The 25,319-nt window shown below is 52.0% G+C and overlaps 1 protein-coding gene across 1 annotated transcript; it reads left to right on the plus strand.

Annotated features, from left to right (window-relative positions):
- Positions 1–7,487: 7,487 nt before the first annotated feature.
- TCN2 (transcobalamin 2) lies at positions 7,488–22,225 on the plus strand. The gene is made up of 9 exons (XM_004591988.4): positions 7,488–7,570; positions 12,247–12,439; positions 13,069–13,238; positions 14,047–14,208; positions 15,969–16,141; positions 16,271–16,457; positions 17,394–17,565; positions 18,271–18,386; positions 22,076–22,225. Exons 1-9 carry the CDS (start codon positions 7,507–7,509, stop codon positions 22,135–22,137), a joined length of 1,299 nt encoding a protein of 432 aa, XP_004592045.2. The 5' UTR covers positions 7,488–7,506; the 3' UTR covers positions 22,138–22,225.
- The last annotated feature ends 3,094 nt before the right edge of the window (positions 22,226–25,319 follow it).

The raw sequence follows: 25,319 nt of genomic DNA on the forward strand, positions 1-25,319 counted from the left end.
GAACAAGAGAAGGTTCTGTGAGTCCCTCTCTACTTCCCTTTCTCTCCTCCTTTCTCCCTCTGGCCCATTCTGACTGCTGGCCTTGTGTGTGTGTGTAATTTCTTACCTTCTGAATACATTTGATCATTTTGTGATTCCCCATGGTTGTGCCTGTACTTAAAATACCTTTTTTAAAAAAGATTTTATTTATTTTTGTTGGAAAGGTAGATCAGATTGAGGGAAGGAGAGACAAAGAGAAAGACCTTCCAACTGCTAGTTCACTCCCGAAATGGCCTCAAGGGTTGGAGCTGAGCTGATCCAAAGCCAGGAGTCAGGAGCTTTTTTCCAGGTCTCCCACATGGGTGCAGGATCCCAAGGCTTTGGGCCATTCTCTACTGAGTTCCCAGGCTGTAAGCAGAGAGCTGGATGGGAAATGGAACAGCCCTTATGGTATCCCAGCACTTGCAAGGTGAGGATTTAGCCATTGAACCATTGCACTGGGTCCTTAAAATGTTTTTTAAGTTAAAGGCAAGGACTTGGATTAGTAAAATTAAACCTCACTGCTTCCACATCACATCCAGTTTCCTGTAGACTTTAAGTCATCTCTAGATTTTTTACAATACCTGATATAGTGTAATATAATCCGTGGTCGAATCAAGCAATGTGGAACCCTCATATATGCCAATTATGCATTTCCCAGGGATGTAGAACTCCTATGTGTCGGGGGGTCATGTTGCCAGAGGTGTTTCTAGAGCCTAAATTTCACCCCTTCTGGTAGGTGAGTTAGGGAGGTGGCTGGCGCTCAAGCCAAGGGCCAAGACAGAACTGTCTTTGTTCTTAAGATTGTTATTATCTTTTTGGCTACAGCTGGACAGGTGGCTGCAGCTTCAAGTCTCATGGGAGGAAGTGTATTGATGTTGGCAGGGAAAACAAGAGCAGGTATTTCCTGCCTTTATACTTATGTATTTCATGTCAGGAGGCTAAGCTTTAACTTTTTGGGAGGAGGGAGGGGTGGAAAAGGAGAGAAGGAATGTTTTCATTTGACTAACCATTCCTTAAATGCCTGCAGAGGCTGGGGTGAGGCCAGGCCAGGAGTTAGGTGCCAGGGAGCCCACTGAGTGCATTAGCAGGAACAAGAGTCAGGAAATAAAAGCGAGAATTAAACCCTCACATGCCAGTGTGAGATGCAGGCATCTTAAAGGCTAGACTTTCCTGGGTAGGGATTTTGTAAAAAGGAGCACTCCTAGGGAATTTTTATGAATATACTTTAAATTTTTCATGAAAGGGCCCAATGCAATAGCCTGGTGGCTAAAGTCCTTGCCTTGGTGCATGCCAGAATCCCATGTGGGCACCAGTTCGTATCCCGGCTGCTCCCCATCCGTATTGCTTGTGGCCTGGGGAAGCAGTCAAGGACGGCCCAAAGCCTTGAGACCGTGTACCTGTGTGAGAGACTTGGAGGAAGCTCCTGGCTCCTGGCTTTGGATCAGCTCAGCTCCAGCTGGTGCAGTCACTTGGAGAGTGAACCAGTGGATGGCAGATCTTCCTCTCTGTCTCTCCTTCTCTCTGTAAATCTGACTTTCCAATAAAAATAAATAAATCTGAAAAGTCCTTTTTCATGAAAATAGCACATTATGAAAGAAATCTATGTGTTGATTTTTTATCTTTTTGGACCAAAATAAGCATCCCAGTTCCATTTTTTATGAACTTTTGAAAGTACCCTTGTTGAGGGAGCTGGATAGATATTAGACTATGTGTATAACAACAGCCAAAAAAATGAAATTCACATTCCAGGGAACAAGGAACGCAGCTCTGGAAGGCCAGACAATTACATCTGAAGTAATGACTCTCATTCTATAACCCTGTTTGATAGGTTTTAGCCCTCCCAGGGGAGTTCCCCCCATCCTGCACCAACGATGCTAGTTACAAGGGTCCCGTAACACTGTGGGAGGATTTGGGGAATCCCCACATCCAGAAAGCCCTCACCCACCCACAATTTCCCAGAAGATACAGGGAAGCAGGGAGAAACAGGGCTCCGACCAATGCTTGGGTCCATTAACGATTCCAATTTGTTTTTGTTTTTTTTTTTTAAGATTTATTTATTTTATTGAAAAGTCAGAAATACTGAGAGGAGGAGAGACAGAGAGGAAGATCTTCCGTCCGATGATTCACTCCCCAAGTGGCCACAACTGCTGATGCTGTACCGATCCGGAGCCAGGAGCCAGGAACTTCCTCCAGGTCTCCCACACGGGTGCAGGATCCCAAAGCATTGGGCCGTCCTCGACTGCCCCCCTAGGCCACAAGCAGGGAGCTGGATGGGAAGTGGAGCTGCCAGGATTAGAACTGGCGTCCATATGGGATCCCGGCACGTTCAAGGTGAGGACCTTAGCCACTAGGCCATGCCGCTCGGGCCCAATGATTCCAATTTGAATGCAGACGGATCTGTCCATCTTTAACTGAGATGCCTGCCTGGTCTGTCAAATGTATTCTCTTCATTGAACCTGGCCAGCAGGCTCACCACCACTACTTGCACCCATGCCTGAGTTTTTCTCCTGCAAAGACAAGAACCTCTGAGGAACCCACCTCCTTTGGCACCCAGCTGTTTCTTCAACAGTGTATTCTGTGTGGAATAGCTTTCACTCAGCTGTGTGAAAATGCATTCACCCTCACCACAGAACAGACCGTAATTATCCCATTCTGATCCCTGTGGGAACTTTTCAGGGACTGCAAAGGAGAGAGAACAGTGCCTAGGACCACTCTTCCTTCAGACACCACCTGTGGGTTCAGGAATGCCACATTCAAATTTGGTAGTTTGCTCTAAGGTTTTAGGGGACTTCATTGAGAACTGTCATACTCCTGGTGACAAGAAATGGTACAGATGAAAACCAGCCATGAGGAGAGAGCTTGAGCCAGTTTTAAGCCAGGAGCTTCTTCCAGGTCTCCCACGCAGGTGCAGGATCCCAAGCACTTGAGACATCCTCTGCCATTTTCCCAGGACACAGGCAGTGAGCTCAATGGGAAGTGGAGTAGCCAGGATATGAACCAGCAGTCATATGGAATGTGGGCACCACAGGTGGAGGATTAGCTCACTGAGCCACCATGCTGCCACATCCCCACCCACCCCCCACCCCTTTTTGTTTTGTTTGAGATCAAGTTCTCTAAACACAGATTCTGTTTTCCTCTCTACTGATTAAGAGCTGTGTATTCTTTAATGATTGTCAGGAAATGCTGACTTGCACACTGAGTTAGCAAATCCCAAATTTAATCATTATTTTTATCCTCCTCAGGAACAACATGAGAATCTGAGGGCATCTGAACTTCCTTCTTTTCCATGGAGACTTACATACCACTGTTATGTTTTATTTTTCTCATGCTTCTTTATAAATTACATTATACGTTAGTGATATTGTCTTATGGAGTCGATGTTACATCTATCCTCCGAAGGTGACCTAGCAGCTAAAGTCCTCACCTTGCCGGCATCCCATATGGGCACCGGTTCGTATCCTGGTGGCCCTGCTTCCCATCCAGCTCCCTGCTTGTGGCCTGGGAAAGCAGTTGAGGATGGCCCAAAGCCTTGGGACTCTGCACCCACATGGAAGATCCGGAAGAGGCCCCTGACTTCGGATCAGCTCAGATCCAGCTGTTGCGTCCATTTGGGGATTTAATCATTGGACAGAATATCTTCCTCTCTGTCTCTCCTCCTCTCTGTAAATCTGACTTTCCAATAAAAATAAATAAATCTTTTTAAAAATCTGTTTTATGGGCCCGGCGGCGTGGCCTAGTGGCTAAAGTCCTCGCCTTGAAAGCCCCGGGATCCCATATGGGCACCGGTTCTAATCCTGGCAGCTCCACTTCCCATCCAGCTCCCTGCTGGTGGCCTGGGAAAGCAGTCGAGGACGGCCCAATGCATTGGGACCCTGCACCCGCGTGGGAGACCCGGAAGAGGTTACAGGTTCCCGGCTTCGGATCGGCGCGCATCGGCCCGTTGCGGCTCACTTGGGGAGTGAATCATCGGACGGAAGATCTTCCTCTCTGTCTTTCCTCCTCTCTGTATATCCGGCTTTCCAATAATAATAAAATCTTTAAAAAAAAATCTTTTATGAATGCAGACTCAAGTCAGTTACCTGCCATATTTTAATCCTCGCTATCCACACACGGACAGCTGTTAAGGTCTCATTAGGGATAAGGAAACTGGGACAGATGGAGGTGGTGACACGACCCAGTCTACACAGGGGTCATTGGCATAGTCTGAGGTTGAGTCCTGGTTGACCATGGCCATGTCACCCTAACTCCTGGCCAGCAGGCCCTGGAGACATTGTCGTTTCCAGCTGGCACACACTGGCCCCTCTGCCTGAAACAACATCTAGACCAGAGCGGTGGCCAAAGCACCAGAAGCTGGGCTGCATGTTTTGCTTTGTGCCTGCTTAGCTGGACTCCGATCCGCTGGAATCCAGACCCTTAAAATTTGGAAACCTTGTGAAGTGGCCATTTCCTCTCTGTCTTTCCTTCCTGACTTTGGCAGTTAGCTGTTAATAAGAGCCGAAAGGAAAGTGCTGGAACCACATGTGCGGAACACTGAGTTGCAAGCCTTCTTGTTTGATCTAAGAAACTACAAAAGCCAGACTCACAGAAGTGGAGTAAAAGGGTGGCTGCTCTTGGTGGGCTGGGAGCAGGGTGGGGGAGTTTGGGGATGGGGATGTGGAAATGGGGAGGTATGGGTCAAAAGTACAAGCTTTCAGTTAAGGGGACAGGGATCTAACGTTACAACAAGGAAGCACCACTGAATAATGCCAATGTCACGCTTGAGATTTGCTAAAAGGTGTACCCTAAGCGTGTCTCCCTAACTCCCTTCCTCTCTACCCCACAATGGTGACTAGATGAAGGGACAGACGTGTTATTTAGCTTGATTGTGGTCAGCATTCCTCAACCCATATACACACCAAATCATCATGCTGCACTCCTTAAATGTATACACTTTCTGTCGATAATAGCCCTCCAAAAGCTGGAAAAATTCATTTACGAAACAAAACTGTGAATAAGTTGTTACACTCCCATTTCATAAAGAGATGAGCTGGAGAAGCTTAGGTGACCTGCCGGAGGCCCCAGACTGGAGTCCAGTTCTGCCGGGTGAGCTTTTGTTTTGGGGGGTTTCACACTTGAGTTTTTGTTGCTTCATCAAGGACTTCAGTGACCCCAGTGTCCCATCCCACCCCTCCAGGATTCACAGGGGTCAAGATGACAGCGGCCACTAGTGTAGCTTGGTGTCCTGCCTCCACGTGTGCTAAGGCACCTGCAGTTTTAGACTCCACGGCCTGGCACCCAGACAGTGGAAAAAGGCAAAAAGCATCTCCAAGTTGCTTATTATTATATTTTTTAAAAGATATATTTATTAGCAGGGAGCTGGATCAAAAATGAAGCCGCAGAGACTCAAACAAGTGCCCATATGGGGGATGCTGGTGCTGCAGGCAGCATCTTTACCCACTATGCCTCAGTACAAGCCCCTAATTTTTAACTTTCCTGGAGTCCTGAGCCAAACGATTTATTGTTGTCTTTTTCGCTTTTCCTGACCACGTGACCTGCGACAGCCCAGCTCTGCCCTGAGTCAGTCACTGTATCCCTAACAGGTGTGGGGAATTTATTGTCCTCCTTGCCGAGTCCAGGCAGGTGGGCAGGCAGGGAGCAGGGTGTCTCCTCTGTTACAAACATGGGTTCTTTCCTCAGCTTAGTATAGAAATAAAAAGCCAGGAACCCATCGCAGACAGAGAAGTTTTATTTGAGAAGTGACCAGGTACGTGGAAAGATGAGGAGAGAAAGTACCTCCCAGGAGACGGCCAGGAAGTGTGGGTGCCTCGTAAGAGGAGTGAGGGAGAGACAGCAAAGGTTTGAGGCAGGGTCTTGGGATTTTAAGCATTCCCTGACTCCTCCTTGTTGAAGGGGAACCTATAGGTCAAAGGTTTCGCATTGGTGGTCTCTTAACTAGTTAGGAAATGGCTGGGCAATGCTTGTGCCATCCACTTGAAGGTGTGGCCAAGTTCTTCCACTGGGCTGCCCTTGCACGCTGGGGGCTCAGCTGTAAGTCTGGGAAAAGCTGCTTGTTACTAGGGGCAGGTGTCAGGGAGCCCCTCAACCAAGGCCACCTCTTCTAGTCTGCCCTCCTGGGTGAAGACAGCAGGCCCCAGAAGGGTGGCTAGCCAGGGCTACCCACTGGGCAGAGGGGTGTGTGTGTGTGTGTGTGTGTGTGTGTGTGTGTCTACATTGCACACCCTCACTGTGGTGTCCCTAGGGGTCCAAATCCACAGAAATTGGGCCCCCCAAGGGGTGTCTCTCATACCCCAGATCGGTTTAGATTCTGCCTGTGGCTGTGAAACCTGCCTAGCCTGGATAGTATCCACGCATTTCTGCAAACAAAGGTTTATGTAGGTCTCTAGGTTTATCTAGGCGGAGAGCTTGACTTGTGATAAGGCAAATGCAAAAAAAAAAAAAAAAAAAAATGGGCTGTATTGCAAGAGACCTTGGCGATTTGCCTCAATACACTCCACCACAAATTGTATTTGGAAATGAGTAGAAGTCTTTTTTTTTTTTTTTTTTTTTTTTTTTTTTTTTTTTGAGTAGAAGTCTTTTTAAGACATCTTTGCAAGTGAAGTTGGAAGGGAACTATTAGGATCTTGTCCAGCCCTCTCTTCTCATGCAAGTGAGAACTTTGTCTAACTCAGAGAGGTTAAGCTGCTTGGCCAGGGCCACACAGCCATCTCTCTGAAGACACAGGCAGGTGAGAAGTCCCTTGTCTCTGCAGAGACTTTATCTTGTTTTGGTTTGGTTCCTGTAGATTGCTTTCTTCACCCTGGCAAGCAGCCCAGCTTCCCTAGGGTGACTCAAAGAATCCGGGCTCATTCTTTATCTTGTTTTGTTTGTTTCCTGGAAGCCCTTTCTCTCCCTCCGTTTTTTTTTTGGGGGGGGGCTTGGTTGGGAAAGCTGGCCTGACTGGTCAGGATCCTATGGCTCCACCCACCCGCAGCCTGGGCCGGCAGGGGCCCTGGACAGCTGACTCCAGCCCTGCAACTCACGTGACCGCTGCTCTCTGTTCAGCTTCTTGTCCCTGGTCAGAGTGGGCACTTTACAGGGCTCCTTCTAGGAGGGACACTGAGTGGCCACTCCCTGCCTGCTGGTCTACCACTGAAACAGCTCGGGGCGGGGTGCAGACACCAGGCAGGCGTGGCGGACTGACCTGGGCAGATCAAACAAGTTTCTCGGTACTGGCCCCGGGCTCTTTAAGCAGCTGGGGACAGGAACGTGGCTGACCTCAGGCTGATCCGTCCCTGCCGTCCCCTTTCTCGCACTTCTTAAGAAACCCGTTCTGCCCTTCCTTCCTCTGTTCTTCGGCTTTCTCCCTCAACCCCAAGCCCTTTTCCTCTTTCTCTTTGCTGACTTAGCAGCACGCTGTGGGGCGTGGAGAGATTAATCAGTGACTGGACGCTGCCTCCGTTGGAACGGTGGTCAGGAACGCTGGCCACTCAACCTCCTACACCTGCCATGGGGCGCCTGGGGCTTCTCCTCTTCCTATTGGGAGCCCTGGGGGCTCAGGCTGAGATCTGTGGTGAGTAATCCTCCTCCATTCCACACCTCTTTCCCCTTGGGTTCTTTAACAAGGAGAACTGTCTTGTCTTCGTTGTATATTTGGGGCACCTGAGGTTCCGGAATGGCTAGGGACCTCTCTGTCCCTCTGTGTGGCCTCCCACAGTGGTTTGGGTTTATCGGGACTCCCAGTGTTTAGGGTGTTTTATTGAGATTTAATTTTATTCCTTACTGCTCTATTGATTATCCCATTCACTCATCACTCAATAATTAAGCCTCCTCCATGGTTGGGCAAGTCAGCAGGACAGGTCTCGTCCCTGCCTTACTAGAGGCTGGGTTCTAGGGAAGGGGGAGGAGCAGAAGAAATCAAGGGACCACCAGGGCCAAGGTGAGTGGCACAGGGGTCGTGATGGAGGGAGGGGACCAGGAGGCCCTAGGGGAGGAGAGGAGTGGGGATAAGCATTCCAGGCAGGCAGGCAGGAGGGAGTGGTTGCAAGGCTGCGCCCAGGGGCCCGCTAGGGATTCCTGAGGCCTCTCGAGACCTGTCTGTGGGTTGGAGTATGCGGGCAAGGCCCGCTCATACACCATGGCCTCAGGATGCCACCACCGCCCACCCATCTTCTTTGTTCTGTGTGCTCCGCCACAGCCCATGGTTTCCTGTGGAACCCAGAGGACCCCCAAGAGGCAGGCACTGTCATGTTTGCATGGATGAGGAAGTCAGAAATTCAAAGGCCAAGTGGTCTGTTCTAGGTGCACTGGCCACCTTGGAAACCCTCTGGAACCCCAGGCCAGGCTGTCCCCTGGGCTTTAAGCAGCTCTGAACCCACATTCCACAAGCCCTTGGATCCTGATTAGGAGATCTCCAGGGGAGACCTGGGCTCAGCCAACTGGAGCTTTCCTTCTGGCTGACCCCTACGATATGAGCTAAGGGCGCTCCCCTGCCTTGGTTCTCTGCCGTTGTTTTTACCCAAGGGCCCCTGGCTCCTGACTCCGCAGCTGGAAGCTCTATGTGCTTGTGTTACCCACAGGGAGTGAGGCACTCTGGCTCCTGGGAATGGACATATCAATGGCCAGTCCTTCCCCAGCTGGCAGTGCTGAGTTTATCCGAGGTCATTCTTGTTACCCTGGGAGAACCTTCCCGACTTGTCCCTTCTATAGAGACTGGATTGCCATCATCAACCTCCCCTTACGGCTGACTTCTCTTATCACTAAGTCCGGCTGACTCATCAGGGCTGCATGCTGCAGGTCAGAGCCCGTGCAGTGGAAGCTCCAAGAAAAAGGGGAGGGGAGTAACAGGTGGCAAGGAGAGACAGAGAGGCTGGGACAGGCCCAGAGAACAGAGAGAGAGAGAGAGAGAGAGAGAGAGGTGGACGCTGAGGGAGGAGACATGCTGTGATGTAGCAGATTAAGCTACCACTTGCAGCATCTGTGTTCCACGTCAGAGTGCCGGTTCAGGTCCTGGCTACTCCTGTTGGCATCCAGCTCCCTGCCAGTATACCTGGGAAGGCTGCGAGAGATGGCTCCAGTCCTTGGGCCCCTGCCTCTTACATGGAGGTCCTGGATTGGAAGTCGTCACTCCTAGCTTTGACCCGGCCCTGCCCTGAATGTTGAAAGCATTCAGGGAGTGGACCAGTGAACGGAAAACTCTCTCTCATATTCAAATGGCTATAACAGCCAGAGCTGAGCTAGGAGCCATATGCCAGGAGCTTTTTTCTAGGTCTCCCATATAGGTACAGGGTCCCAAGGCTTTGGGCTTGAGACCAACACCCATATGAGATCATAGGGTTTACAAGGTAAGGATTTAGCCATTGAGCCATTGCACCATTTTAAAAAAATATATATTTAGGGCCTGGCACGGTAGCCTAGTGGCTAAAGTCCTCACCTTGCACACACTGGGATCCCATATGGGTGCCAGTTCATATCCTGGCTACTCCACTTCCCATCCAGCTCCCTGCTGGTGGCCTGGGAAAGCAGTAGGGACAAACCAAAGCCTTGGGACCCTGCACCCATGTGGGAGACTCAGAAGAAGCTCCTGGCTTCTGGCTTCGGATCAGCTCAGCTCCGGTCTCGTAGTGGCCACTTGGGGAGTGAATCAGCGGATGGAAGATCTTCCTCTATCCTCCTCTCCATATATATCTGCCTTTCTAATTAATAGATAAGTAAATCTTTTAAAATATTTATTTATTTACTTCACTGAGTTACATATGTGTGTGTATGTATATGTAGATATATGAAAACGAGAGAGAGAGAGAGAGAGAGATCTTCCATCTGCTGTAACAGCTAGCACGGGCCAGGGCCTGGGACTCCATCCAAACCCTCCCACATGGATGGCAGGGACGTGGGTACGTGGGCCTTCCCATATGCATTAGAAGGGAGCTGGAGCAGAAATGAAGCAGGCTGGACCTGAACCAGTGCTCTTATGGGATGCAGGTGTCATAGGTAGGCTTAACATGCTGTACCACAACACCAGCCCAAATTTTAAAAAGTATATGTGTGTGAAAATAAACAAAAAAAAAAGTAAAAGTGTGTGTGCTAGTGTTGCGGCATAGCAAGTAAAGCTACCCTAGCGTCCCATGTGGGTGCTGGTCTGAGACCTAACTGTTCCACTTCTGATCCAGCTCCCTGCTAATGGCTTAGGAAGGCAGTGGAAGAATGGCCCAGAGCCTTGGGACACTACACCCGTGTATGGGAGATCTGGAAGAAGCTCTGGGCTCCTGGCTTTAGCCTAGCCGAGTCTTGTCAATTACAGACATCTGGGGGTGGTAAACCAGTGGGTGGAAGATCTGTCTCAACCTCTTTTTCTTTCTGTGTAGCTCTGATCTTCAGATAAATAAATAAAAATATCTGAAAAACAACCAAGTAAAGATTGTGAGAAAGAGAACAGAAAAGTAACCCTGTGCTCTGATTCTCCGAATGAACAGTTGATGAGAAACCAGCTGCGTGTTGTGACCTGGGCCCACCCACACAGCAAAGAATTATTTCAAGCTTTTCCCAGGAGATGTAGAGGCACCTCCCAGCAGCAGTCAGCTCAGGCTTTGGGGAGAACCGGCATGAGGAAGCGGGACCCACACACCTGGAGAGCTGGAACTGTGTTCCACCAATCCAGGTCCTGCCAACAGGTTGCCCAAAGAAACCCTTTATTTTCTTCATTCCCCTTGGAGTGCCCAGCCAGCCTGTCAAGGCGTGGCCTTGTGGACACCACAGTCAGGTAGTGCAGCCCACAGCCAGTAGGAGGCAGCACTGAGTCAGAAAGTTCAGAGTATCCGAAGGTCACTCACCCACTCCGGGCCACTCTGTTGAACCTAAGTCCTTTCCCCAAAGGAGGAAGCTCACTTCCCCTTCCCTCGAATGGAGAGGGGAGGAAAGTACAGCATGTTTGAAAAACAGAGAGGAGGATAGAGGAGACAGAGAGAGGGAGAGAGAGAACTCTTTCATCAGTTGGTTCACTCCCCAAATGGCCACAATGGCCAGAGCTGAGCCTGTTCAAAGCCAGGAGCCAGGAGGTTCTTCTGGGTCTCCCAGGTATGTGCAGGGGCCAAAGCACTTGAACCTTCTTCCACTGCTTTCACAGGTGTATTAGCAAGGAGCTGGACAGGAAGTGGAGCAACTGGGATGAACTGATGCCCATATAGGATTGCTGACGCTATAGGCGGAGTTTTAACATGCTACCCCAAGAGCATGATTTTTTAAAAAGATTTATTTATTTTTATTAGAAAGCTAGATTTACAGAGAGGAGAGACAGGAAGATCTTCTGTTCGATGATTCACTCCCCAAGTGGCTGCAACAGCTGGAGCTGCGCCGATCCAAAGCCAGGAGCTTCTTCCAGATCTCCCACACGGGTGCAGGGTCCAAAGCTTTGGTTTGTCCTTGACAAGCAGGGAGCTGGATGGGAAGTGGAGCTGCCGGGGTTAGAATCGGCGCCTATATGAGATCCCAGCGTGTGCAAGGCGAGGTCTTTAGCTGCTAGGCTACCGCATTGGGCCCAAGCATGATACTGAGGTTTACACAGGAGGAAGCTCCGAAGAGCCAGGCAGTGTGTAGGATCTAAAGTTCTGTCTCCTCTTTTATGAGAAGGGGTAAGGACGTATCTACACTACAAGGCTGCTGTGGGATCAGGCATGGTATCTGGGGCCCACTGCACACCTCTGCTCTCACTGTCACTGCTGATGGATGGAGTGGTTGCCTGGCAACAGCATTCTCTCATCCCTACCACGACCTCTTCCTGATCCACTTTTTTTTCTTTTTCTTTTTTTTCAGATTTATTCATTGAGAAAGAGTTAGCCAGAAAGAGAGAGACCTTCCATCTGTTGGTTCATTGGCCCAGATGGCTGCCATGGACAGAGTTGGGCCAGGCCCAGGCCCAGGGCAAGAGCCAGGAAATTCTTTAGTGTCTCCCACATGAGTGGTAGGGCCCCAGACGCTTAGGGCATCTTCCTTTGCTTTTCCCAGGCCATTAGTAAAAAGCTGTATGGGAAGTGGAGACATGAACCAGAGCCCATGTAGGCTGCTGGTGCTTGCAGGTAGAGGGTTAGCCAGTTGCGCCATTACACTGGCGACTCACTTCCCCTTTCGTCCCCTGCCTTTCACAGGGCATGTGCTGGGTAGAAGTTGGGAATGCCCTGATACAGGCAAAGTGGTTCCTTGCTGGCAGCCTGGAATCCCCTGCTAATCTCATCTGTGCCTTTTTTTCCCCCTCAGAGATACCAAGGTTGGACAGCCAGCTAGTGGAGATGCTGGGCCGGCACCTCCTACCGTGGATGGACCGGCTCTCCCCGGAGGACCTGAACCCCAGCATCTACATAGGCTTACGTCTTTCCAGTCTGCAGGCTGGGTCCAAGGAAGACTTCTACCTGCACAACCTCAAGCTCAAGTACCAGCAGTGCTTCTCAGGGTAATTCTCTCTTCTCTTCCTGTGCCTGGCCCCATTTCCTAAGAGCGAGGAAACCTGGGTTCTGGTTTGGGCCTCACTCTGCTTTGTTAGCAGACCTCAGGCAAGTTTTGTCTCCTCTGGGCCTTTTTCTATCTGTAGAATGAAGGAATTGGTTGCACTAGATCCTAGATGTTAACACAGTGCCTTGTACCTGTCCTGTGCCTGAGGCAGACATCACTAATCTGTGACTGCAGTCTTTCCTACTGAGTTCAGCAGCACCTGGTTCTGTTCTCGCCCTAGACAGACATTACTAATCCATAACAGCATTTCCTTTTTTTTTTCTATCTCCTGAGCCTAGAAGCAACACTGCTCTGTGCTCACTTTCTAGGGGGCCACTAAGGAGAGATCCATTCTGGAGGAATGAGGAACAGCCATGGGCTCTATATCTCTAGACACGGATGCCCACGCGGGTGACGCTTGACCAAAAGGATGGGGAAGGCACAGATGATCTAGATCCAGGAGACCTCAGAGCTTATGCCCAAGTTTCCTCTTTCATCCATATGCATGTTAGAGCTTTTTCCACCTGCCGATCTTGTTGGGCGTGTCCCTGGTTAAGCTCATGAAAGTGTTGTTCCCTGGCTTTGTCCTAGATCTGCTTCCAGCGACACTGCCAGTAACTGCCAGACCCAGGTGTCCATGGGCCAACTGGCCCTCTACCTGCTTGCCCTCAGAGCCAACTGCAGGTTGGCAGAGGGCCACAAGGAGGACAGGCTGGTGTCGCAGCTCAAGCGGTTCCTGGAGGAAGAGAGGAAAGCCATAGGTGAGGAGACTCCTTCCCACCCTTCATTCTGTCCAACTCCCCTGCTGCCAGGGAGAGGCTGGTGCCTGATCCAGCATTTCCTGAACCCCACATGTGACATCCTACTGGCAAGTCCTGACGCTTGGCCACCATGACCCTGCCTTCTGAGACAACTGCACAGCCTCCTCCTTAACCGACTCTTCCATCTTTCTCTGCTAACTTCCCTGCTTCCAGACTTGACCCAGAGCCAGCCCTATCTTGTTCATGTTGTGTAGCCCTGCACTACACAACATGGAGCCCCTTACTGCTCCATGCACAGCTCTCAGGCCTGGCCTCTTGGCCTGTTTTCCTCTCCCAGACTCTGCTCCGTTCACCCCTCCTCACCTGCCTCTGTAAGCTCTGGCCACACGGGCCTCCTTGTGGCTCCCAAGTTACATCCCCACCCCGAACATCACTTCCTTGGCACTCCTGGCCTGACTGTCCAGCTGTCAAAGACTTCTGTCCCATGGCCCAGTGGACGCGGGGCCACAGCTCAGTGACAGTCGTGCTCTCGTGAGCAGCAGTCAGGTCATAGTCACAGCCCTCACCTGCCCCTGCTTGTTGTCACCTCTTCTTTCCTCCAAGCCCCCTGCCCTGACTTACAGTGGGACCTCAGCAAGTGCAGGTGGAGATGATGAAGGATCCCAGGCTCCCAGGAGGATGATGGGAGGTGCAGGTTGTTGTTGGGGTGCAGGGAAACAGGGGCGTCCTAATTGCTGATGGGACAGGGCAGAAAGGCAACTCCTTGGGCCCAGCATGATGCTTCGTACTTCACTTTCCTCCCTCACAGGACACGACCACAAGGGCCACCCCTACACCAGCTACTACCAGTATGGCCTCAGCATCCTGGCACTGTGCCTCCACCAGAAACGGGTCCCTGACTATGTGGTGGGCAAGCTCCTATATGCCGTGGAACATGACCAGCTCTTTCAGCAGGGCCACTTCTCTGTGGGTGAGTGCGGCCAGGTTCTGCTGAGTCCCAGCTGGGGCTCCTCACTCGGCCCCCAGCCTCAGCTGAGGGAGTCCATGTCCTGGGTGCACAGTCTGCTTTCCTTGGGAATGCCACCATTGGTTAACACAGGGGTGAGTGAGGATCCTCGTGTGTGGCAGGTGCTGGGCTGAGATCCTGACCAGAGCTCCGTTACTATAGGACACCAAAGGATAACTCTAGTGACAGCTGGCCTTTCCTATCAAGCAACCTCCCAGGAGCATCTCCATAAAAGGGGCCTCACAGGCAAGGGGCTCCCCAGGATACTCAAATGGAGAACATGCTGTGTGCTGTGATCTTGTTGTCACACAAAGTTGGGGAGCCCCAAACTTGGGTTCTGAACCTGCCTCCTGCCTGTGTGACTTGGAGCCTCTAGCTCCATCTTTGATCACTGCAATTCAATGTCTCTCCCAAGCTTGATGTTCATGTGCAATGTGTGTGGGAGGCTAGTCTTGGGGTAAGATGGAATCAGGGCTCAGAGAAGGGAAGGCAGCAGGGAGCCGGGCATGATGGCCTAGTCACTCAATCCGTGCCTTACATGCGCCAGGATCCTATATGGGCACAGTGCATATCCCCGCTGTTCTACTTCCCATCCAGCTCCCTGCTTGTGGCCTGGAAAAGCAGTCAAGGATGACTCAAAGCCTTGGGATCCTGCACCCATGTGGGAGACCTGGGGGAAGCTCCTGGCTTCTGGCTTCTGGCTTCAGATCAGCTCAGCTCTGGTCACTGTGGCTACTTGGGAACCAAACCAGCAAATGGGAGATCTTTTTTTCTGTTTCTCCTTTTTTTCTGTAAATCTGCCTGTCCAATAAAAATAACTAATCTCCCATCGCTTCTCGGCCTTTTGGCTAAGATCAAGTGTAAAAATAACTAATCTTGAAGAAGAAGGAGAAGAAGGCGGCAGCGGCAGGGCTCCTGCAGCAGAGAGCTTATAAGCCTTGCAAATGTAGAAGCTGTGGATGCGTTAAAGCCATCTACAGAGGCTGGCACTGTGGCTCAGGGGTTAAGCCACTGCCTGCAACACCAGTCTCCCAGATAAATGCCAACTCGAATCCCGAATGTTCTACTTCTGCTCTAGCTCCCTGTTAATGAGCCTGGGAAACCCTGCCTCCCACATGGGAGACCTAGAAGGAGCGTTTGGCTCCTGATTCTGCCTGGACCAGCTCTGCCTATTGTGGCCCTTTGGGGAGTAAACCAGTGGATAGAAGATTCTCTCTCTGTGTATCGTTTTTCCTTTCAAACAAATAAATCTTTAAAAATAAAGATTTTTTTCTCCCTTGAGGAGGGAGAAAGGCTTACAAGTCTCCAGAGTCCAGACATTTCCCTCTGCCAATCAATTCAGACTAGCTAGCCTGGGACAAACCCAGGCTCTTCTTGGTCTAGAACTCCCCCAGGAGAATCCAGTGGGGAGTCGTGTTTGGGAACAAGCAGTGAAGGATCCAGGGCTCTCAGGCCTTCCTCCCGCAGTCGCCCTCCCTAACCTCTAGTCCCCAGGGAGTAGCGTGAGCACCCAGATCAGTCCTCTGGGGACTCAGGGCTTCCCTGGACAAAACCTTGGAATGGTCATACCGGGAAGATTCTGGACCAATCAGGCTGAGTTGGTATGCCTGGCTGATCTGACCACATTGTCTCCCTTCAACAGTCCTTCTGTGGCTAAGCCCTAAGGCGTTGCTTGGCCTGGCCCTAGTGGCTGTTCAGCTCATCATGGGTCCTGTTCCCTGCAGACACAATAGCCATGGCAGGCTTGGCCTTCACCTGCCTGGAACGCTTCAACTTCAACCCGGACCAGAGAACACGGATTACCACAGCCATTGGCACAGTGCGGGAGAAGATCTTGAGGGCCCAGACCCCTGAGGGTCATTTTGGGAATGTCTACAGCACCCCACTGGCACTGCAGGTAGGAGGAGGTTCTTGAAGCCACATCCATCTTGGGGTTAGCAGAGAGTAAACTAAACAGGGGCTGGGGGACCTGGCTGTGCCCACCAGCTGATTTGCTCCCTCCCTGTCTTTCTTACTCTGTTCCCAGCTACTGATGGCCTCTCCTGCACCTGGGGTACATCTGGGCACAGCATGCACCAAGGCCCGGGCTGCTCTGTTGGCCAGCCTGCAGGACGGAGCCTTCCAGAATGCTCTCGTGATCTCCCAGCTGTTGCCAGTCCTGAACCATAAGACCTACCTGGATCTCATCTTCCCAGACTGCCAGGCACAAAGAGGTAGCTGAACAGCAGTTTATCATTTGTTGATCACCTGTAGACACCTGAAGGTCCCAATGAGGGGAGGTCACTTGGTTTGATTTGCTGAGTCAGTGTTAGGTTGTGGGTGTTGTGTGGGACATGGCAGCTGGAGTTCTAGAGTCTCACAGCTGAGGAGGAAAATACTATAGATGGAGCAATCCATTCAAGTCCCTTATGTGACCCCAAGAACAGTAATGTTTGAATGGATGAGTGGATAGATGGATGGATGGACAGGATGAGTGAATGGATGGATGGATGGGTGATGGGTTGATGGGTAGATGGACAAATGGATGGATGGATGGATGAGTGGATGATGGATGGACGTTAGATGGATGGAAGGGTAGAGGGATGAGTGAATGGATGGACAAATGGATACATGGATGAGTGGATGGATGGATGGATGGGTGAGTAAATGGGGAAAGACACATCATAATTAACTCTGATACAGCTGTGATCAGGGCTTGAATCATAGCCATGTCCAAAAGAAGGACTTGAAAAGGTGAGTGAAAGGTGCTGAGAAAATAGTCTTGTAAAAGATTAGGGTTTGGAGAGTAAGCCGGAGTAGTGGCAGATGGATGGAAAGGAGGCCCTCAGAGGTAACAGGGGAGTGCTAGATAAACACATGTCCTAGAGCAACCTTCTTTGGTGCTGTGTGGCAGTCAGGGGACCCTGGGAACAGAGAAATCAGTGAAGGCCCTGAGTTGGGACAGTCAGGGGCAGGTGGTATTGAGAACTGAACACAGGGGAGTGAGGGACAGGGTAGCTGGGATGGCCTCATGCTTCAGCCCAGCAGATGGTGGTGGCTTTGCCTGAGCTGAGGACCTGTGGAAAGCAAGGCCCAGAGGGAAAGAGAAGGACATCCAGCCATCCTGGCTGGCCTTACCCCAACCTCTCTGCCCTGTGCCTCTGCTGCAGCCATGTTGGTTCCAGCCAGCGAGGCCCCTTCCCTGAGCGAGCTCCCAGAGATTATCACCGTCACTCTGAAGGTCTCCAGCGTCACACCACCATATGAGCGATCCCTCTTTGCCATCTCGGGGTTTTCCTTGGAAGAGATCCTGAAGTGGGCCCATGAATTCGGAGGATTCACGTGAGATACCCTTCCCTACCTCCCACTGGACCCCACTTTCCTAAGGCAGAGGAAGGGATGGGGTGGGGTGGGTGGAAAACAGAGCTTTCCTGGCAGAGACAATTGTCCATTTCTGCCTCCTGCACGCCTGTCTTGCCCATGCTGGCATGGCAGCAGAACTATGGGCCAGTGGACAGGCTTGGGGGGTTCAGTATGCCCAATGCACATGCCAGTGGTGGCACAGGCTTTGTAGAGGTGCAAGGCAGGGTGGGGGCTCCACCCAGGTCAGCTTTCCTAAGGATCGGAATCATCGGGGTCAGTATCTTGGCATGATCCTGCTCTTAACAACTTGGAAGGGCTTGGCCAATGGCCTTAAACTTGCCATCTCAGCAAAGACTCTCGTATGAGGATGAGTGGACCTGGAGCACTGCCCCCTGCCAGGGCCCCAGCCACCACCCCCATCTGAGAGGAACGTGAGTCCCATGTTGCCAATGGGAAATGCACCCTGGACAGCTGAGTGCCTGCCCCTGGGCCCACTGGCCTCTTCACTGGCAGGTGGCACTGCTGTTCAAGATGGCCCTACTTCATGGCGTTGGCTGGAGTTCCCAGGGAATAGAACCCCACAGCCAGGGAGGGCCAGGCCCCTTTTTTCTGGCAGAGTCCATGGGCCCCCTGCTCTGGGGACAGTGGTCACCTGTCCTCTCTCTTCACCTCCCTCTTCTGTAGGTATGAAACTCAGACCACTCTGTCCGGCCCCTACCTGACCTCCGTGATGGGGAAGGTGGCTGGACCCCGGGAGTTCTGGCAGCTGCTCCGAGCCCCAAACACTCCCCTGCTGCAAGGTAAGTAGGGGGCCACTCCCCAACCTGCGCCAGCCTGACCCCCGTCAGCCCAGCTCTCCCCAGCACCTGCCAGCTAAAAATCACAGTGATGCTCAGGGGTGGCTATCATCAATTTCACTGAATGCTCAGATTCTTTCAAAGAAGCAAGTGTGGAAATTCTAGAAAACTGGATAGATTGAAGAGAGAAAATGACCTGTAATTCATGACCTAGAAATGATTTCATTTTCTTCTTGAATATGTTATACTTTTTTTAATAAGAAAGGGATCCACAATATACTTTTTAAAAAAGATTTATTTATTGTTTTTATTGGAAAGGCAGATGTATGGAGAGAAATATCTTCCGTCTACTGGTTCACATGCCCTCCCCGGCTACAGTGGCCAGAGTTGAGCCAGGAGCCAGAAGCTTCTTCTGGGTCGCCCATGTGGGTGCAGGATCCCAAGGACCCGAGCCATCCTCTGCTGCTTTCTTAGGCTGTAAGAAAGGAGCTGGACGAGAAGTGGGCAGCTGGGACCTGAACCGGTGGCAGTATGGGATGCTGGAGCTCAAGCGGGAGGATTAAGCTGTGAGCCACTGTGCTGGCCCCAGGACTACACTCTGTATCAACAGGAAGGGAGAGCCAGCCACGTACATAATTGAAAATCTTCTAATCAGTGAAACCAATATTAACAATGTATCTTTGTAACTCCATACAGCTACATTTTTCTAAAGAATTATTTATTTTTATTGCAAAATCAGATATACAAAGAGGAAGAGAAACAGAGAGGAAGATAATCCGTCCCCTGATTCACTTCCCAAGTGGCCACAACGGCCGGAGCTGAACCAATCCAAAGCCAGGAACCAGGAGCCTCTTCCGGGTCTCCCACACTGGTGCAGGGTCCCAGGACTTTGGGCCGTCCTTGACTGCTTTCCCAGGCCACAAGCAGGGAGCTGGATGGGAAGTGGAGCTGCCGGGATTAGAACTGGCGCCTATATGGGATCCCGGCACATTCAAGGCGAGGGCTTTAGCCACTAGGCTATAGTGCTGGGCCCTACATCTACAACATTATCACTCAAGTTTAGTTCTTGTCAAACTGTTAGTGACATATTTTTATGTGCTTACAAAAAAAAGTGAAATTTTGAAGCCTGATATGATAGCCTAATGGCTAAAGTCCCCACCTTGCATGTGCCAGGATCCCATGTGGGTGCCAGTTCATATCCCGGCTGCTCCACTTCCCATCTAACTCCCTGCTTGTGGCCTAGGAAAGCACTCAAGATGGTCCAAAGCCTTGAGACCCTGTACCCACATGGGAGACCTGGAAGTAGCTCTTGGCTCCTGGCTTCAAATCGGCTCAGCTCTGACTGTTATGGCTGTTTGGGGAGTGAACCAGCAGATGGAAGATCTTTCTCTTAATCTCTCTTTCTCTCTGTAAATCTGACTTTCCAATAAAAATAAATCTTTTTCTAATAAATGGAATTTTTATATAGTTTTTAAAATTAACTTGAGAGAGCCTAAAGTCCTTGCCTAGCATGTGCCAGGATCCGATATGGGCACGGGTTTTAATCCCAGCAGCCCTTTTCCCATCCAGCTCCCTGCTTGTGGCCTGGGAAAGCAGTTGAGGACGGCCCAGAGCCTTGGGACCCTGCACCTGTATGGGAAACCCAGAAGAGGCTCCGAGCTATCTTGGCTTCAGATCAGCTCAGCTCCAGCTGTTGCGGCTATTCAGGGAGTGAACCAGCAGACGAAAGATCTTTCTTCCTCTTCTCCTCTCTGTATATCTGACTTTCCAGTAAAAATAAATGAATCTTAAAACAATTAACTTGAGAGGATGAGATGGATAAGCAGGAGCACAGGGAGAGCTCATGTCTGCTGGCTCACTCCCCATCTCCTCATGAGGCCAGGGTCTGAGCTGGGCGCTGCATCCCCCACAAGAGTGGCAGGAACCAGACCCCCTGCCGGGCATTGAACCTGGATACTCCTGTGTGGGACACAGCACTGCCAGCTCCAGTGCCCACCCCACAAGCTTTCATTTGCATCAATTTCAAGTGCCCAGTGGCCCTCAGTGGTTGTTAGCTGGCTACAGGGAGCAGTGTAGCTCCCTCAATATATCTGTGGCCCCCTTGTCGTGGGGGGGTTCTTCTTCTTGCCATTTCATTGACACGTCAACGACATATACAGCGTAGGGGTGCTTTGGGCTGCAAGGAACACAGCATGCAGTGCTGACTCCTTCCCACGGCGTGATGTTATCCACGGGCTCCTGGGAGCAGGCTTGAGTGGCAGTGAGAGTTCCAGGTCTACTGCAGGCGATCTGGCCCGCCCCCACCATGTGCCTGTTGCTGGGAGACTTCCCCAGGTTCTGAAAAGATGCCATGACTGGCTTAGGCCACAGGGATTCCCTCCTGGAGCTTGCCAGCTTCAAAGGGGGGTGCCAGGTGGGGTGCACGGACCACAAGGTGCCAGGTCCTATGGGGGAGTCTCAGAGTCTCACATTTTAACCCCTTGTGCTTCAAGCTGTGAGCAAGTTCCTGGGAGATCATTCGACCTACCGATGACAACTTCCGTTCCTTTAACACCTGCTTCATACCCTGGAGCTTTGATGGGCCACGGGGTCTCCCATGTCATGTAGAGGGTGGGGCCTCCTGTCTGAGGGAGCCCAATGAGAAACATTCTTTGTGTGTGTGTGTGTGTTCTAAACAAATAGAAACATCAGAGGGGGTAGTGATGGCTTCTCCCGCCTCCAAAATCTAGCCTCTGTAATTGATGACAACTGGGCCGGAGGTTAGTAGCTTAGGGTGAGAGCCAGCTGGCTCTAGCCATAAGGCTGACCTGGGTGAGTTCCACCCCATGTGCCAACCCCAAACCCAACAGGATGCCCATTCCCAGGAGGAGCACTGGGAGTCCTGGATCACTTGAATGTTTAAGTCTCTCCTTTTTGGGGACGTAGAGTGGCTGGGCATTCCAGACGGTCACTGGCTCCCTCCTGTCTCAGTGCCCATGGGCTCTTTGAGTGGCTGATAATCACTGGACACGTGTTTCTCAGCATTCTGGAGGGCAGGAAACCCCAGGTTAGAACACGAAGGTATGCAGTCCTTCTGGGTTTGCAGGTGGCACCTCCTTCCTGTGTCCTCACGTGGTGGGAGGGACAAGGTAGCTCTCTGGGTCTTAAAATGGCACCAACCAGGGGCTGGTATGATGGCTCAATTGGCTGATCTTCTGCCTTGCAAGTGCCAGCATTCCATATGGGCATGTTTTCGTGTCCCGGCTGCTCCACTTCCCATCCTGCTCCCTGATTATGGCTTGCGAAAGCAGCAGATGATGGCCCAAAGCCTTGGGACCCTGCACCCATGTGGGAGAGCCTGAGGAAGCTGCTGGTTCCTGGCTTTGGATGGGCTCAGCTCTGGCTATTGTGGCTATTTGGGGAGCGAACCAGCGGACGGGAGATATTTCTGTTGATATGCCACCCACCATGGGAGGCCCAGATGGAGTTGCCAGGTCCTGGCTTCTGAGCCTGGCCTAGCCTCAGCTCTAGTGGTCATTTGGTGGTTAAGCCAGCAGATGGGAAGTTTCTCTCTGGCTCACTCTGTGTCTCAACTAAATGAAAACAACAGCTTCCACCTCCCTGGCTTCAGGACATGGGCTGGAGGAGATGAGGCTGGAGGCTAGGCTCTGCTGAGCGCGATGGTAACCTTCTCCCCGGCTTTGCTTCTGCAGGCATCGCAGACTACAGACCCAAGGATGGGGAGACCATCGAGCTGAGGCTGGTGAGCTGGTAGGCCCAAGGCTGCCTCCCTGCAGCCACCTTGCTTGCTCCTGGGGCTCTGTGTCTGCCAGCCCAAGGTTCCTCCGCACAGGACCTGATCTTGCCAAATCACTTCATGTTCCACTTGGAGAATTGTCTCCCACTCCCACTCCCCATCACCCCGGCCACCACCCCAGCAAGGATCTGAGCCACAGCTCCGCCCAGAGCAGGAAGCGAAACATTTTTCCCAGGACATCTGTTAGCCCAGGTCTGGCCCAGGTGAAGACCCCACTGGGATGTGAGGGATGACTCCTTCATCCTCCGGAATGTGAAGTAAGGTGACTCCTGGTGTCGTAAGGGCCGCTCTGACCCCAGCCCTGTGCTCAGCCATCCATAGTGGCAGCCTCTGAGCTGGCTGTGGCACAGCAGCTGGCTATGCCCCATGCCCACCTTGGAAATGATTAAAGCATTGATTATCTGTGTACCTACTGTGGCACCCTGGTGCCCCTTCCTGCTGCTCCACCAGCCCAGAGTCCTCCGCCCTGGGAAGGAAAGGAAGGTGCCAGAACATTCTCTCCTGGGTATAGAGGGAGTGAGGCTGACTGTGGTGGCACCTGCCGGTCCATACTGCCGGAGGAGGGGAGGGGCGGGACACAGTATCTGGTGGGCAGTGGTTCTGGGGGGAGATGTCCTGTTGGTGCCTCTGCTCAAACTTTGGAAATTGGGGTTCTGTGATGACACAGCAGAGCCCCAGGGCCCTAGGGGAGGATCTCCCTGCTGCTTCCCAGGGCGCTGGCTGGGCATTAGCCGGGCCTCAGGATGTGGAGACGCTGCCTCTCAGTGAGGAATCTGGGGCTCTGAACTGCCCCCACAACCCCAGAAGTGGGGTGAAGCCCAGGGAAGCGAGCTCCCCAATGGGGCCGGGAAGATGGCCTGTGGTCGAAGGGGTCCTGATGCATGATGACATGTGAGGTGTGGGGTCCATGTGCCTTAGTAGTGAGGCATACAGGTATGTGCCCGCTCCTAGAGTGCCAGCTGCCAGTGCAGAGGCCTGGGCTGGCAGGGGAATGAGGGGGCGAAGATACACTTGAAAAATACAACGGGGACCGGCACATTGGTTCAGCTGCTTAATCCCCTGCCTCCACCTGCTGGCATCCCACATGGATGCTGGTTCCTGTCCCGGCTGCTCCACTTCCCATCCAGCTCTCTGCTTGTGGCCTGGGAAAGCAGTCGAGGATGGCACAAAGCCTTGGGACCCTGAACCCGCGTGGGAGACCTGGAAGAAGCTCCTGGCTCCTGGCTTCGGATAAGCACAGCTCCAGATGTTGTGTCCATTTGGGGAGTGAACCAGACGATGAAAGATCTTTCTCTATGTCTCTCCTTCGCTCTGGAAATCTGCCTTTCCAGCAAAAATAAATAATTAAAAAAAAAAGAAAAGAAAGTTCCAAGAAACCAACTAGGAGAGGCTTCAAACAGCTCATGGAAACAAGGTATAAAAATATAAGTTTATTTTGGTGCAAGGAATTTTGAAATCCATGTATAGTTTTTTTTTGAAATATGCATGTTCTATGGGCATTTTGAAAACCCCCATTATACATGTTTATCTGGTGGCATAACTCCATGTGGTAGAGAAAAAGAGAGCTTCAAAGTCTGCCGGTTCACTCCCCAAACACCTGCAAGGGTTCAGGCCCCAGTCCTGGCTGAAGCTGGGAGCCAGGAGCTCAGGCCATGTCCACCCCCCGACCCCTTGGCTGACAGGAACCCAGTGACTTGTACCATTCCTGCTGCCCCGCCCCGGCTCCATATGCACAGAAAGCTGGAGTTTGGAGCCAGAGGCAGGTGCTTAAGCCAGGTGGCACAATGGGGAACATCGCTGTCCCAGCCACTAGGCCAGTCCTTGCCCCTGCTATCTGCGCCCTTCCGTGCTGGTCACCTGGCCTTGCTCGTTCGCCATGAGGGCTGCAGACTCAGTAGAGGCATCGTCCTCAGCCCCGTAGACCCCAGGGCCTGACCCTTGCCAATTGAACTTTCTGCTGTGTTGCCCTGCCGTCCCCTCTGACGGGCCCAAGGATTCACAGGCAGGGCTTGGGCCAGGCTAGAGGGTGCAGGCAGGGGGACTGTCAAGGACCCCCTCTCAGCTGAGAGTTGGGGCAGGTCCATAACTGGGGCTTACTGTCCCATCAAGGCCAGCAATGGCCTGTGGTGTGTGTTCAATCTTCTTCCCAGCAAGGGTTTGTGTGTGTGTGTGTGTGTGTGTTTTAAAAAGAAATTGTTATCCATTTTGAAAGAAGGAAATATATTGGAAAGCTGACAAAATGCAGCCTCCCCGCCCCAAATGTTATGCATAGGGGGGCCCTGGGTTTCTCCCCTTTAAGAAATTGGGGTTTGGGCTACCCTCTTGGTTGGCTGTTTCTCCTCCCCCTACAACCTGTCTTCTAAATGATCCCATTTAAAAAAAAAAAAAAAAAAACGTTCCCCTTAGTTTAGCTCTTGGCCTGGAAATCCCTCCCTCTGCACCCCCTGCATTGTGTGTCCGGGTCATCAACAAATGCTAGACTCACCCCGGGGGACACTTGAGGCTATTCCGCTGCATGGCCGCCAGAGGGCGCCGCAGGCCCGGCTAAGCGGGGCCCTACTTTGCGCCAGACTGCGCGCCTGGAGAGCTGAGCCGGAAATCTGGGTCGACCCGGCCGGCTCCTGGGCGTGCTGCTTACCCGACCTCGAGTTCTCCGGGACAGGCTCGGAGGCTGCTCTGGCGTCCACTCTACTAGGAGGGGATGGGCCCCAGGAGATCCAGTTATGAGTCAGATCTGAGTGTCCGGGTGGGGGATGGGAAGGACAGGGGCTGCCGCCAGGCTGTGGACACGGCTGGTGACTCATCGCCCCCTCTGTGGGCTCAGAGGAAGCGCCGCCCTGGGCTGGGAAAGGGCGATGGTGGGGACCCCTGGATTGCAGCAAATCGTGGTGGTCAGAGACTGCCATGGGGTGAGGAGGCTCCTCTTCGACGCCCCGTCCTTAGGCAACACTGTGGCACACTCCACTTCTCCAGCACCCCATGTTGTCCTTTAAAGAGGGGGCTCGCTGGAGTCGGAGGTGGCGATCATTCCAGCTAGCTGAGCTGCTTTTTTAGGGTGCAGATGCGCGCGCGGGCGGAGGAGGAGCCGAAAGGAAAATACCAGGCCCGCGGGGCGGAGCGAGCGGGCGGCGCGGGGCGGG

The sequence above is a fragment of the Ochotona princeps genome, chromosome 29 (genome assembly GCF_030435755.1).
Source record: "Ochotona princeps isolate mOchPri1 chromosome 29, mOchPri1.hap1, whole genome shotgun sequence".
Classification (NCBI taxonomy): Eukaryota; Metazoa; Chordata; class Mammalia; order Lagomorpha; family Ochotonidae; genus Ochotona; species Ochotona princeps.